Below are 12376 nucleotides of genomic sequence, written 5' to 3'. Positions count from 1 at the left end.
CAAGGGGAGCACAGATAAATACTGTTCAAGTGAATAATTTCTTTGGACAAATATTCTCTATCCTCACATTTGCTCCTGTGAAAGTCTGTGTTTAAAATCCTTTGTTTTTGTTGGCTTCTATCACAGACCCCAGTTTCTAAAAAGGATGTCCATGGCCTTCATGAAAGGCCAGGCTCTAAATTGGTCACAAATTGAGGATTAAGCTTCAGAGCAGCCCTGCAATTTCATTTCTGCCCAGGCAGCAGAATCACACCCTGCCGTAGAGAGCTGGAGTCAATACTAAGCAGTGGTCTCATTTCCACCCTCATCTGCGTGAGTAGTTTAGCCAGTTGCTGGCCAGATGGACTTTTGGTGGATAGGAAGAGTTAGACAACTCATGTGCAGCTTACTGCAGCAGCTGAGAAACAGCTTTATATGATCAGAGGATACATACAGAGTGGGGAACAAATAAAGAGAAGCAAATAAAACCAGAGGGGGAGCTGTTACAGAATCCAGGCTCGGGGTAGGCAGTGGGCCTGGGCCAGAAGATTAAAACTCAAAGTGAATTGCTAAATTTTAAGGTGGGGATTGTATCTTGAGTTTCCTTGGGTACTAATCCATTTAGTGATTTATAGGTTGGTAAATGGAATTAAGTGAGAAATTTTTGAATGCACAGTTTTGAATTTTCCCTCCCTCTGCCTTTTGAATCCCCATCCTCTGTTCAAAAGTATGTGTGTATGTGGGAGGGGGAGAGGGGTTCCCGCCCAAAACCAAATAGAAATTTGAGCCTTGATATGTCAATTGCATGTGTAAAAGGTCTCCGTGATTAAATTTTGTTATCCTGAAAGTGCAGCTACATTGGAAAATTAGGCCCTCAAACCCTTGGGCATGGTAAGAAATAATAGATCAGATCCTGGCCACTTCAGTGTCTGCTTTGCTGCTAGTCTGTTGGTTCAAAGCAGCCAAAAGCCCAATTTAGCCTCTCTCTGAGAATTCCCTTGGCACAGGCCTCGGGATGGCGGACAGAGGGTGTCATCCTTCCGCCTTTCCCAGCCTCAGGCTCACAGCAAAGCTGTGCCAGATTATAGATCTAATCCAACAAGTATCCCATAGAGGCAAAACTGCAAAACTGAACTACTGTTCCTTTTCTTTTACCCTTCCTTTGAGGTAGTTTATTCAAGTGGGGTATTCCTGCATTGTCCCATACTGTGAGAAATACATCATGCAGTTTTCACTTGCAACCTGTATTAATTAATAAAAATTGCATTAGCATTTAGAAATAAATTCAATTTTCTTCAGCTTTAGTGCTGCCTACAGAATGCTGTTAGTCAAAGAGTGTCTGAACATGCCCCGGGAGGTATTTGTTGAGAGGTGAGAGCATACAGCACCCCCAGGAGGCACGCTGTGGCTTGTCAAATTACTTAAAATTTCCACCATGTTTTGAACAAACACATTGCTCTTCCAGGTCCATTCTGCACCTTTTATCTAAATAAGCAGACTGCATCAAAAGGTCACTCTTTGGGCCGATTTTCTTCTCTCCGGTAGGTCCCAAAAATATGAGAAATTCAGATCTTAATTGACCTCCCTGGAGGATTATTTTCTGTATTCTAAGAAGTAAAGTTTTAATGTCACCATAGAGAGAGTTATGTCAGGAAACTTGAAATCAGAAATTCCCCCAGAACTGTTTTGTATACAAAAAAGATTCAGTTAGGAATTTAAAGTAACTTGAAGTTAAACAAGCTTTTATAAGAGTTCATCCTAGCAGGAAATAGAGCTGGTCTGTTGATTTCTGTAATCATTTCAGAGATTACAACAGAAAGTATTTTTCTGGTTAAAGCAACAAGGAGTTTTTACTATCTAGGGAGTGACATGATATATGCAGATTATATAATATGTAGAGGATCTCTGTTATGTGAGGCCAGTTGGATGTTCATTCTAATGCCTTTGATGAGACATCAAAATATCTGAAAGTTAGGACATTGGTTATGTCCAGAGCTCTAGTGAATAAGGGCATCAAACATGGACTCAGATGACCTGGTTCAATTCCTAGATGAGTCATAGACTTTCTCTGTGACCTTAGGCCTGTCACTTATCTATCCTGTGCCTGAGTTCCCCATCTGCAAAATGGGGTACTTCCCATGGCAGCTGTGAGAATGTAATCCATTAATTGTGAGGTGCCCAGACACTGTGGTGGTGAGGTATGTGGATAGCGTGTAATATTCACAGTGTTAACAGAGGAAAGATACTTTTGTTATGGTGCCTGCTTAATATGCTTTTAGGAAAAGCCTAACTTTTAAAAAAATTCCTTTAGTTTGAAGAATAAATGTGAATCCGGTAAGAATATTACATGTGTATTATATTTATAATCCTTGTTTATCATCAACAAGAAAAAATCCACGATAGCAAATTATTTGGGTACAAATTGGTGAAAATACATTCAGATTCTAAGAACAAAATCCTGGACTCTAGCAACAGCCCCAGGAAACAGGGGCTCCACCTCACAAAAACAGCAGAGTTACTCCCAGGCCACTACTACAGGCTTGTGGTTGAAGAAGTGCCTGTAGCTGTTGCTACTCCCTGGGAATAGCTTGGTTCTATGTAATCATGGATCTACTCTCCTCCTCTTCCTCAGACCTATCTCTATCTCATCTCAACAAACCCTTTGTGTGCTGACCTATAAGAGGTCCTCACCGAGCACAGAGTGCAGACCCCCTGCACAGGCTACTTACCACCAGCATCTCAACCCCAAGTAGTAGATTCCATTGTATTCAGGGCTTCCATGGCTGCAGAGGATTTGGACTAGGGCCATGCTTCAGCAAGGTACTACACTATGTGCCTATCTTTCAGCACCTGAGCAGTCCCACGAAGTCACCAGGACTACTCACATACTTAAGCTATGCAGGTGCGAACGTATCTTGTTGAACTGGGGCCTAGGTCTAGTACAATTAAATCAGCTACATCAACACAATATTAGTCAGCCTCAAAGGTAAGTTAAAAAGTAGTTCTGAGTACTGCACCTGCCTCTGAATCCTATTGCTAATTTTTGTGGCGATCACATTTTCTTATTTTTAAAAATGTTTTTATTATTATTTATTATCATCATTTGTCTTGTGGTAGCACAGAGGAGCCCCAGCCATGGACCAAGGACCCCATTGTGCTAGGTGCTGTACAAACAGAACAAAAAGATGGTCCCACTCTCTTGTGTGAAAGACTCATACAATCAATCTGAGTGACTGAGTATGGAAAATGTCATCAAGTGCACAAAGTAAAGAAACTGGCAAATATGGGAAAAACGTCCACACTCTTTCTATTATAGCAATCTTAGGTGTCAGTAACAATAGTAGGTAAAAACATTCAATCCAGTAGTACAATTTTTTTAGTTGAGAACATCCAATTCTAAAGAGCTAGTCAGTAATTTGTAAAAATAAATAAATTAAAACCATAGACCCAACTCTCTAACTAGCCAAATGTTGAGTGTAAAAGTACCTGTAATCAATGCTTGTCATCTTCTGTAAATATTGCTTTCCAGACCGTGCAGAGGCAAACTCCTCTTAGTTACCTAACTCTTCTTTATTTTCATTGCATTAGGTTGTTGGCGTGGCTCAAGCTATCAATAAGAAATCTGGAATTGGTGGGATATTCACAGAGCAAGATGAAAAGGTATAAGGGATGTGGAGAGAGAGAGAGAGAGAGAGAGAGTGTGTGTATCATCAGTGGTTTTCTTTTATGATAGCTAGAAATCTTGAAGTTATCCAAACTGCACTCATCTTTGAATAAGTAAAAAATGGTTTGATGAAACTGTAATTCTTTCTGAGGCATTGCAGAAATGTCAGTGTGAATCAGTTTAATTTCTGGGTCAGTTTGGTTTCTCTCTTCTATTAGGATTCACAGTGTTTCCATGCTTTATTGAATGTATTATAAAAGGGTGTAGGCTTAACAGCTAGTAGTTGAAGTCACCTTATCTCAAAGGAATGTCACAATGGACACTCAGTAGCAGCTTAACATTAAAACTAAAGCTTGCCAAGCAACTTTCAAAATTACTACATAACTTAATTTCTGTGTACACTAGTTATAGAAAGAAATAAAGCACTGGATAAATTACAGTCATGTCTGACATAATCAGTAGTGCAGAAAGTGCATAGATTGTGAACTCTCACATTGCAGGCACTTTAAGAATGCTCTCAGACTTAACATGCAAACTGTGGTGCACCACGAAAGGCTGAAGTCAGGCCGAAGAAGTTGACTTAAGCCTTGGCAATAACAAAGTAAGAATTTACTCCTTCCCTGTTCCAATGGAATGCGTAATGAACATCTGCAGGACATCAGAATTAATCCCTTTCCTGAAGAGAAACAGCCCTTGGCTTTGCTACTTAAGCAAGATTCGATTTCCATTTGTAAAAATATTCAATTCCTTCTATACTAGATGCTCATTTTGTGTGTTCAGTTTTTAATGGTGAGATTTTAGTTGGGTTGGTTCCCCAAACTGCTTCTTATTCCAATACAGTTCTACCAGGATAAAACATGAAGCTCAATCATTTGTTTCTAAAAAAGATGGGAGATTCCTGCTGGCAATAAGAGATCAAGACCAACCAAAGAAAACATTTTATGTATGATTACTGAAAATAACCTTCAACGTACCAATTACTACCACAAAGTGAAAACAAAAAAAACTGCAATGTGTATATCTTTGTTTAGATTTCAAGGGTTTTTTGTTTTGTTTTTTTCCAATGCTTAAATTTAATTGGGAGTATTACTCCTGAGGGCATTCTGCACCAAAAAAATAAAAATTCTGTGTACTATATTTTAAAATTCTGCAAATTTTATTTGTCAAATAAATGTGGAGGCTCCAGCATGGCACTGGGGAGCACAGGCCACTGGCTGTACAGAAGTGGGAGATCATTGTCCAGTTCCCCCCGGGACACAGACTCAGCAGTGAGGCTGCACCCAACCCTGACATAGCACAAGGACCGGGCCTGCCCCAGAAATACCCCAGGGCCCCAAGATTCAAGTGTGGGGGGGATCCAGGTGTGTTTTGAGAGGGTTCTGTGTGGTGCAATCTGGGTGCAGGCAGCTCAGTGGGGGATCCGGGGAGAGGGGATCTGGATGTACAATGGCTTGTTGGGGGGGTTCTGGATGCAGTGGCAGTGGGACTCTGCAGGGGGTTCAGGTGAAGGTGGTTGGGGCTCAGCGGGGGAGGGGGAGAGATCTGGGTGTGGTGGGGATAGAGCTTGTCAGGCGGGTCTGGGTGTGGGAGGCTCAGTGCAGGGTCCACATGCTGGGGGAGTGGGGCTCCAGGTGCAGCTGGTAGGGGCTTGGTGGGGTGCAGATTCGGGTGCAGGTGGCTTGTCAGGGTAGTCCAGGTGCAGAGGGAGTGGGGCTCATCAGAGTGGGTTCTGAATGCCAGGGGGTGAGGCTTAGCAGGAGGGTCTGGGTATGAGCGGGTCTGGATGCACGGGGGTTGGGCAGATGGGAGAGCAGCTCCCTGTATAGGGATCCCTTCCTCTGCAGCTAAGGAGCTATAGGCGCAAGAAGCGGGGTGAGGGGGAAGTTTGCAGAGCTTCCTGCAGCCTGGGGAGAAATCTCGGGGTGGGTCTGACCCGGGCCCAGATGCCATGCAGGGGACGAGGAAGTCCTGTATTCACAAGCCCAGTCAGGACTAGCAGCAGGGGGCCAGTAGCTTGGCTTGGGCTCGGCCAGGAGAGGGCCTTCAGATGTGGGGGGTTGGAGGCTCGTCCCAGTGCTGGGGCCGGCCCGGCGGTGGGGGCCAGCAGCTCGGCCAGGAAAGGGCCTTCAGGGACTGGGATGCTGGGGGCTTGGCTCAGCCAGGGTGGGGAGGGCCCAGTGTGGCTGGGATGGGTGGGCTGGGGCTCCTCTGGTCATGGGGGACCCCTCAGGGCTTCTCCTGTGTGTGTGGGGGGCATTTCAGGGCTCTGTCGTGCGGGGGAGCGGGGCCTTGGGCAGAAGGGGTAGAGTCAGTGCGCTAACCTCCCCAAAGCAGGGGTTCACCCACCACCCAAGACGGGAGGGTTACTGCATAAGTTGCACAGATAATAACGCACATACCAAAGACCATTGTTTCTTTCTGTGTATTTACAGGTTGACCACAAAACTGTACTGCCAGAGTTCTGGCCATAGCCAGGATGATTTGATGAACTTTTATTAAAAGATGTAAACAAACATATTTATATTGAAGCTGAAAGCTTGGAAAGAGAAAATAATAAAAACCTAGTTCTTCAGACACATTAAGTGGATGTGAAAATACAGCCTTGTTAGGAACATTTAAGTATCTGTTTTTCAGGATTTTGCTGCTTATCTGGCATTTTGTGGAATCGTTCTTCACAATGCTCAGCTATATGAAACATCACTGCTTGAAAACAGGCGTAACCAGGTATGTCCAACAGGTTTATTCCAGCCTGGGATGTGGCATTTGTGATGGGCAGGTAGTAGTTAGTACTTGTTATCTACAGCTTCTGGCTTTCACCATATGGTAGATGTTCCTTGCATATGTTAATTATTTATTTGTCTCTTTGTGGGGCTTCCTGTGCCTCTCTATTAAACCCTAGTACCAGCTGTCCTGCATAATGGGCTGGCAACAGAATATTGAGTAAATTTCAGATTTTTTAAAAACTAATGCTTAAATTTAATTGGGAGCATGATGCTTTAATACTTCATCTAGAGAGTTATTCCTGGACTCTGTGCACGTTGTGGAGGGCTGTGCATAAATACCTATAAATTGCTTCCCCATAAGTATCCTGGGTTCTGCATAAAGTCAGAATGTGTCTTGCTGCATGTGCATGTTCCAGAGTGTGAGGCTTGTATAGCTCAAGCATTTCTGCCAAAGTTATTCTCATTTAGCCTGTTAGACTCCCTTACACCCACAAACAACCACTTACGGTATCTGCAGCAACAGTGGGAAGCAGAGCTGATCTTTCTGTGTGTTTCTAATTGTGCATCTGACAGCCATCCTCTTTGTTAAAGAGTTATTTATACCACTGCTATTTATTGAGGAAAGTATCTGGATCCACCACACACAATATGAAAAAAGGTGTTTAGAAGCAAATGGGCAGAAACTGTTCCAAAGCTTTCCAGCAGGGTAGAATTTCAAAGTTGTTCCTTGAGTTTACAGATCAATAAACGTGTCAGGCTAGATTCTCACACCCTGGTTCCATACCCTTTGTGCCACCTGAGTGGGGAGCAGGTGATATAATCCGGCCACATCTGGCTGGTTGAGAATTCTCCCAGCAGCATCTCCTAAATCTATCAGGCTGTAGTTGGATACTGTATCCAGGGCCGTCTCTAGCTTTTTTGCTGCCCCAAGCAAAAAAACCAAACCAAACAAAAAAAAAAACAAAACCAAAAAAAACCTGCACGGCGGCCGGAGCAGCAAAGAGGGAGGGGCGGGAAACCAACCTGCCGCCCGGCTGGAGCAGCGAAGGGGGGGAGGAACCAACCTGCCGGCTGGCTGGAGCAGCAAAGAGGGTGGGGTGGAAAACAACCTACCTGCCGCCCGGCTGGAGCAGCAAAAGGAGGGGGGGTCGGGAGCAAAGGGAGGAGGGGCAGGAATTCCAGGAAACCTGCCAGCCAGTCGGAGCAACGAAGGGGGGGAGGGGCGTGAAACAAACCGCCCGGAGCGGCAAAGGGAAGAAAAAACAAAAAACCAAAAAGAAAAAAAAAATACCTGCGGGGCGGCGGGAGCGCGAGTGCAGGGGAACTGCCAGCCCTGCAGACCCCGGGCAGCGGAGTGCACACCCCAGCTAGCGGTGGGGAGGGGGAGAGAGAGAAGGGGGGTGGCCAGGGCTGCCTTAAGCGGGGCGCTCGCCATGTGGCCCCCTCCTGCCGTGCCGCCTGCGGGGAGGGCTACGCGCCGCTCCAGTGGGCAGGCAGGGAGGGACGCGGGCTGCCGTGCCGGGCTTGCTGCAGACCTGGCATCGCTCCCAGCCGCTCCCCTCTTCTGCACCGCCGCCCCCTAGAGGGCAGCAGGAGCAGCAAACCAAAAGAAAAAATCCTGCAGGGGCAGCGAATCGCAAAAAAAAAAAAAATGGTTTGGACGGAAGCCGCCCCTTGGAATCTGCCATCCCAAGCACCAGCTTGCTCGGCTGGTGCCTGGAGCCGGCCCTGACTGTATCTAGCTAGCTACACTCTTCGCCTCTTTCATCAAAGGTGTTCACAATGGATGCTATTAATGACATCTCACATAGCCTGTTGCCCTGCAAAAACTTAAAAAAGATAGTTCAGTGGTTTGAGCATTGGCCTGCTAAACCTAGCTAGGATTGTGAGTTCAATCTTTGAGGGGGCCATTTAGGGATCTGAGGTAAAAATCGGTCTGGGGATTGGTCCTGTTTTGAGCAGGGGGTTGGTCTAGATGACCTCCTGAGGTCCCTTTCAACGCTGATATTCTGTGACCAAAGTTATCAGACTGGGGAAAAAATCCAAGAGGGTAATAAATATAATTATCATTTAACTCCTAGAATTAGAATTTTCACAAAGGGTTTCTTTTTGTCTAGGTGCTTCTTGATCTTGCTAGCTTGATTTTTGAAGAGCAACAATCTTTGGAAGTAATTTTGAAGAAGATAGCTGCAACTATAATCTCCTTCATGCAGGTGCAGAGGTGCACCATTTTCATAGTAGATGAAGATTGCACTGTGAGTATCAAGTGTGACTTCGTTTAAAGGGAGTAATGCTTTTGTTCTTTAGAGGCCCCTTGGGTCAGATTCTACATTTCCCTCCTCCCATTTTGATTTGGTCACATTTTACACCCACTTTGCACAATTCAAATTACTACATAAGTGCAAGGAACTGGAGAATCAGCCCTCCACTGTAAAGAAGAGGGAAGACAGAAAGGCAATGGTTGCAGTGTACTCTTCGGTTCACAGTAGCAGATTCCTTCTGTCCACACTTCTTTTACTAGCCTTCCATCACTGACCCACTACAACATTTTCTTCTCCCATTCTCATGCCTCCTCACCTCTGTTTGTATGACATCCTTTCAGTTTGGATGTCAATTCTCAGGGGCATGACCTCTCTCAGGGTTAGATTCTGTGGTTTGGTGCAGCCATTTTGCACTGCCGGTTAGTGTAATCTGTCCCTCAGGTCATCTGAATCATCCCAGAGAGGATCACCTCCAAGGTTAGTATACTCCTCCCATGACAGAGAGCTGACATGGGCTGTTGCATCACTCACTCTCTCTGCGGCTGGTGTAGAAGGGAAAAGGCGAGTGGCCAGAGGAAGAATGATGTGGCCAAAACCAGCTACTCTAAATGAGACCTTGGCTTCACTTTGGGCCCTTTGTGGCCATTGCAGCCCAACATTAATTAGAGCATGAAGCTCAGGAGAAATTGCTCAGAGCAGTACTAGCATCACAGGAATGCAAAAGAGAGATTTATGTCACCTATGCTCCCATTTGCATATACACACTCTCTCTCTCTCTGATTTATGCTCTGTGCAGTTTAGCCAAAACCCAGGGGTCTGGCCCGGTTCCTCTCTCTGCCTCAATTTCTCATCTATACAATGGGGATAATGATAATTCCCTGCCTCACAGGGGTATGTGAGAATAAATTCATTGGTGTTTGCAAAATGCTCAGATACTACAGTGATAAGAAGCCATAAGGAGATCTAGCAATACACTTATTATTACAATATATTGTTGCTCCTGTGACTCTCTACATCCAAGCAAAGTGACATGACTGAGGTTGATCACAAATACACTCTTAGTCTGGAGTTGGGTAAATGTTAAAATAGACTCTTAGCTCTGGAGCTAACTATTAGCAATTTGTAAACATGCCTGCCCTCACTGGCCAGTGAATGTTCTCTGGAGATGCAAGGGTTTTCAGTGACACAGGGAGGTTAAATTTCCCTGTTCATGGGGCAGGCAGGGGGGAGGGAGTGTAAAATACAAGGATTTCTCTCTTTCCACCTTAAGGCAGACTCAGTATAAATAATTGCAGCTGACTTTCTCTTTATTACTATTGTTACTGTTAATCAGGATTATGAATATTACTAGTTTCCATCCAATAAGAATCCTTTTTGTATTTGTAGGATTCATTTTCTAGTGTGTTTCACATGGAGTTTGAGGAATTAGACGATTCAGCTGATGTCCTGAAGAGGTAAAACAACTTGATCTGAATTTCTATTCATTACAGGCAAATGGAAATGACTGAAGAGACTTTGCTTTTAATAACTTTTCATGACAAATAACTTCAGTAAACAGAATTAGACAGTGCATTATTATCTACTGTAGGCTTTTACCCTGAGATATGCATGCACTGTTTCCATTGGTCTCAGCAGAGTTGGTCACACAGTTGTGTCTAAGGGCAGCTTTGTTTAATTTTCTTAATTTCATGCAGTGTTTTCAGTGTTAAAGACCCCTGGACAATGTGTGCTCTAAACCTTTTTCCTACACTGTGCTATTAACTATCTCCCCAAAAGCCTGTTCATGTTCATTTTAAATATAACTGTTTTCGATTTTGATAAGTTTTAACATCACAAGCATTTTCTTCCAAAGAAAGAGAAATTAAAGCAATAGAGAAAATTACACCACCCAGCACAACCAACTTTCAATGGCCCCTGGAGTATGGCTCCCATAGTCCCCTGAACATGGCTCTAAGCACAGAATGGGAAGTATGGCACATTAATGCAACCTTTTTCTGTTGATTTAGAAGGGATATGAACTGAGAGGAGTATACAGGGCTCTCCCATGCCACCCTTTACTTGTCCTGTCCTGCTCTGCAGAGACCAGCAGAAGGATCATTGGTAGTAAGCAGCAGTATGTGAGCCAGAGTACACCGTACCATTAGCTACTGTCCTAGCCTGCATGCATACAATGTCATTCTCCAGTTATAGAGCCTTAACAGAAATATTGCCACCCTGCCACTTAATGGAATGCCTTGCTAGCTTACATTTCAAGCAGGGCAGGTATCGGAACTTAGGAAAAACCTAAGATTTTTGGGCGTGGTTTTAAATGCTGAAAATAATCTAGAAAATGAAGTTAGAACATCACGTAAACAAAATATTTTCATATAGACTTTCAGTATTGCAGGGGGGGGAGTCCAATATTAAATCAGTTTCATTCCACTGCATAGTTTTTGTGAGTTCTTAATAATTTAGTATCCTAGGAGTTCTGGTTAGGCCTTAAATTCTGATTATATGGCTTTGTATAACAGCGACACCTACTGGCTGAACATGTATTATTACTATTTTATTAAAAAGCGACAGAGTCAAACAGATCCAGACTAACACGGCTACCCCGCTATTATTTTATTATTATTATTTATTATTTATTTAAAAAATTGCAATAGTACCCAGCGACCTCAATCAAGATTACACCCTACTGTGCTATCATCATCATCATGTTCCTATTACGCCTCCGGCATTTAGGACAGTGACGAAGCTCCTTCTTTCCTGTCTATTTCTGGCAAGTCTTTCAGTGGTTCCCCAGCTGTGCCCCAGGTTTTTCAGCTCAGCTTCCACAACTCTCTGCCATGTTGTTTTTGGGCGGCCTTGTTTTCACTTGCCTTGAGGTGTCCATCTTATTGCTACTCTGGTGATGGAATCAGTTTCCATCCGAAGCACATGACCAATCCATCTCCAATGCCTCCTGGCAATGATGGTGCTCAGATCCTCTTGGCTGCACTGTGTCAGTAGATCTTGGTTTGGGATTGTTCTGGGCCAAAAGATATGGAGGTGCTAGGCCAGAGGTAGGCAAACGACAGCCACATCCGGCCCGCGGGACCGTCCTGCCCAGCCCCCAAGCTCCTGGCCCGGGAGGCTCGCCCCTGGCCCCACCTCTCCCCCCCCCCCCCCACTCGCTCCACCACCGGCACAATGCTAGTCTGGGCAGCGGGGCTGCGAGCTCCTGGGGCAGCACCGCTGCAGAGCCCAGCCTGACCCAGTCTCTGTGCTGCACGGTGGCAGTGGTGGCGGTGTGGCCCGGCTCCAGCCGGGCGGCACGGCTGTACTGCTGCCAGCCATCAGTGCTCCAGGCAGCGCGGTAAGGGGGCTGGGAGCGGGGGGGAGGGAGGGTTGGATAGAGGGCAGGGAAGTTTGGGAGTGGTGGTCAGGGTCGGGGTGTGGATAGGGGTCGGGGTGATGGGGGAATTGAATGGGGGCAGGGGTGCCGGGGGGGCAGTCAGGAAGGAGGTGGGTTGGATGGGGTGGCAGGGGGCAGTCAGGGGCAGAGGTTCTGGGGGCAGTCAAGGACAGGGAGAAGGGGTGGTTGGATGGGGCAGGGGTCCTGGGGGAGGCTATCAGGAATGAGAGGAGGGGTTGGATGGGGCGGTGGGGGTCTGAGGGAGGTCAGGGGACAGGGAGCGGGGGGGTGTGGATGGGGCAGGGGGCCCAGGGGGAGGGGGAGGGCAGATAGGAGGTGGGGCCCGGGCCACGACCTCCTCCCCTAACCGGCC

General features: G+C 45.7%; 1 protein-coding gene across 5 annotated transcripts in view; it reads left to right on the top strand.

Moving 5' to 3' along the window:
* Positions 1 to 12376, top strand: part of PDE5A (phosphodiesterase 5A) — a 94380-nt gene that overhangs the window by 30218 nt on the left and 51786 nt on the right. For all 5 annotated transcript variants that reach the window (XM_039540006.1, XM_039540005.1, XM_039540009.1 and 2 more), the window contains exons 4-7: positions 3568 to 3639; positions 6278 to 6367; positions 8484 to 8621; positions 10014 to 10081. In XM_039540006.1, coding sequence (XP_039395940.1) covers positions 3568 to 3639; positions 6278 to 6367; positions 8484 to 8621; positions 10014 to 10081 — 368 coding nt within the window. The remainder of the gene's footprint in view (positions 1 to 3567; positions 3640 to 6277; positions 6368 to 8483; positions 8622 to 10013; positions 10082 to 12376) is intronic.

This window comes from Mauremys reevesii, linkage group 5 (genome assembly GCF_016161935.1).
Source record: "Mauremys reevesii isolate NIE-2019 linkage group 5, ASM1616193v1, whole genome shotgun sequence".
In the NCBI taxonomy this organism is placed as follows: domain Eukaryota; kingdom Metazoa; phylum Chordata; order Testudines; family Geoemydidae; genus Mauremys; species Mauremys reevesii.
Note: the sequence above shows the minus strand (reverse complement) of the source record. Positions and strands in the feature narration are given on the sequence as shown.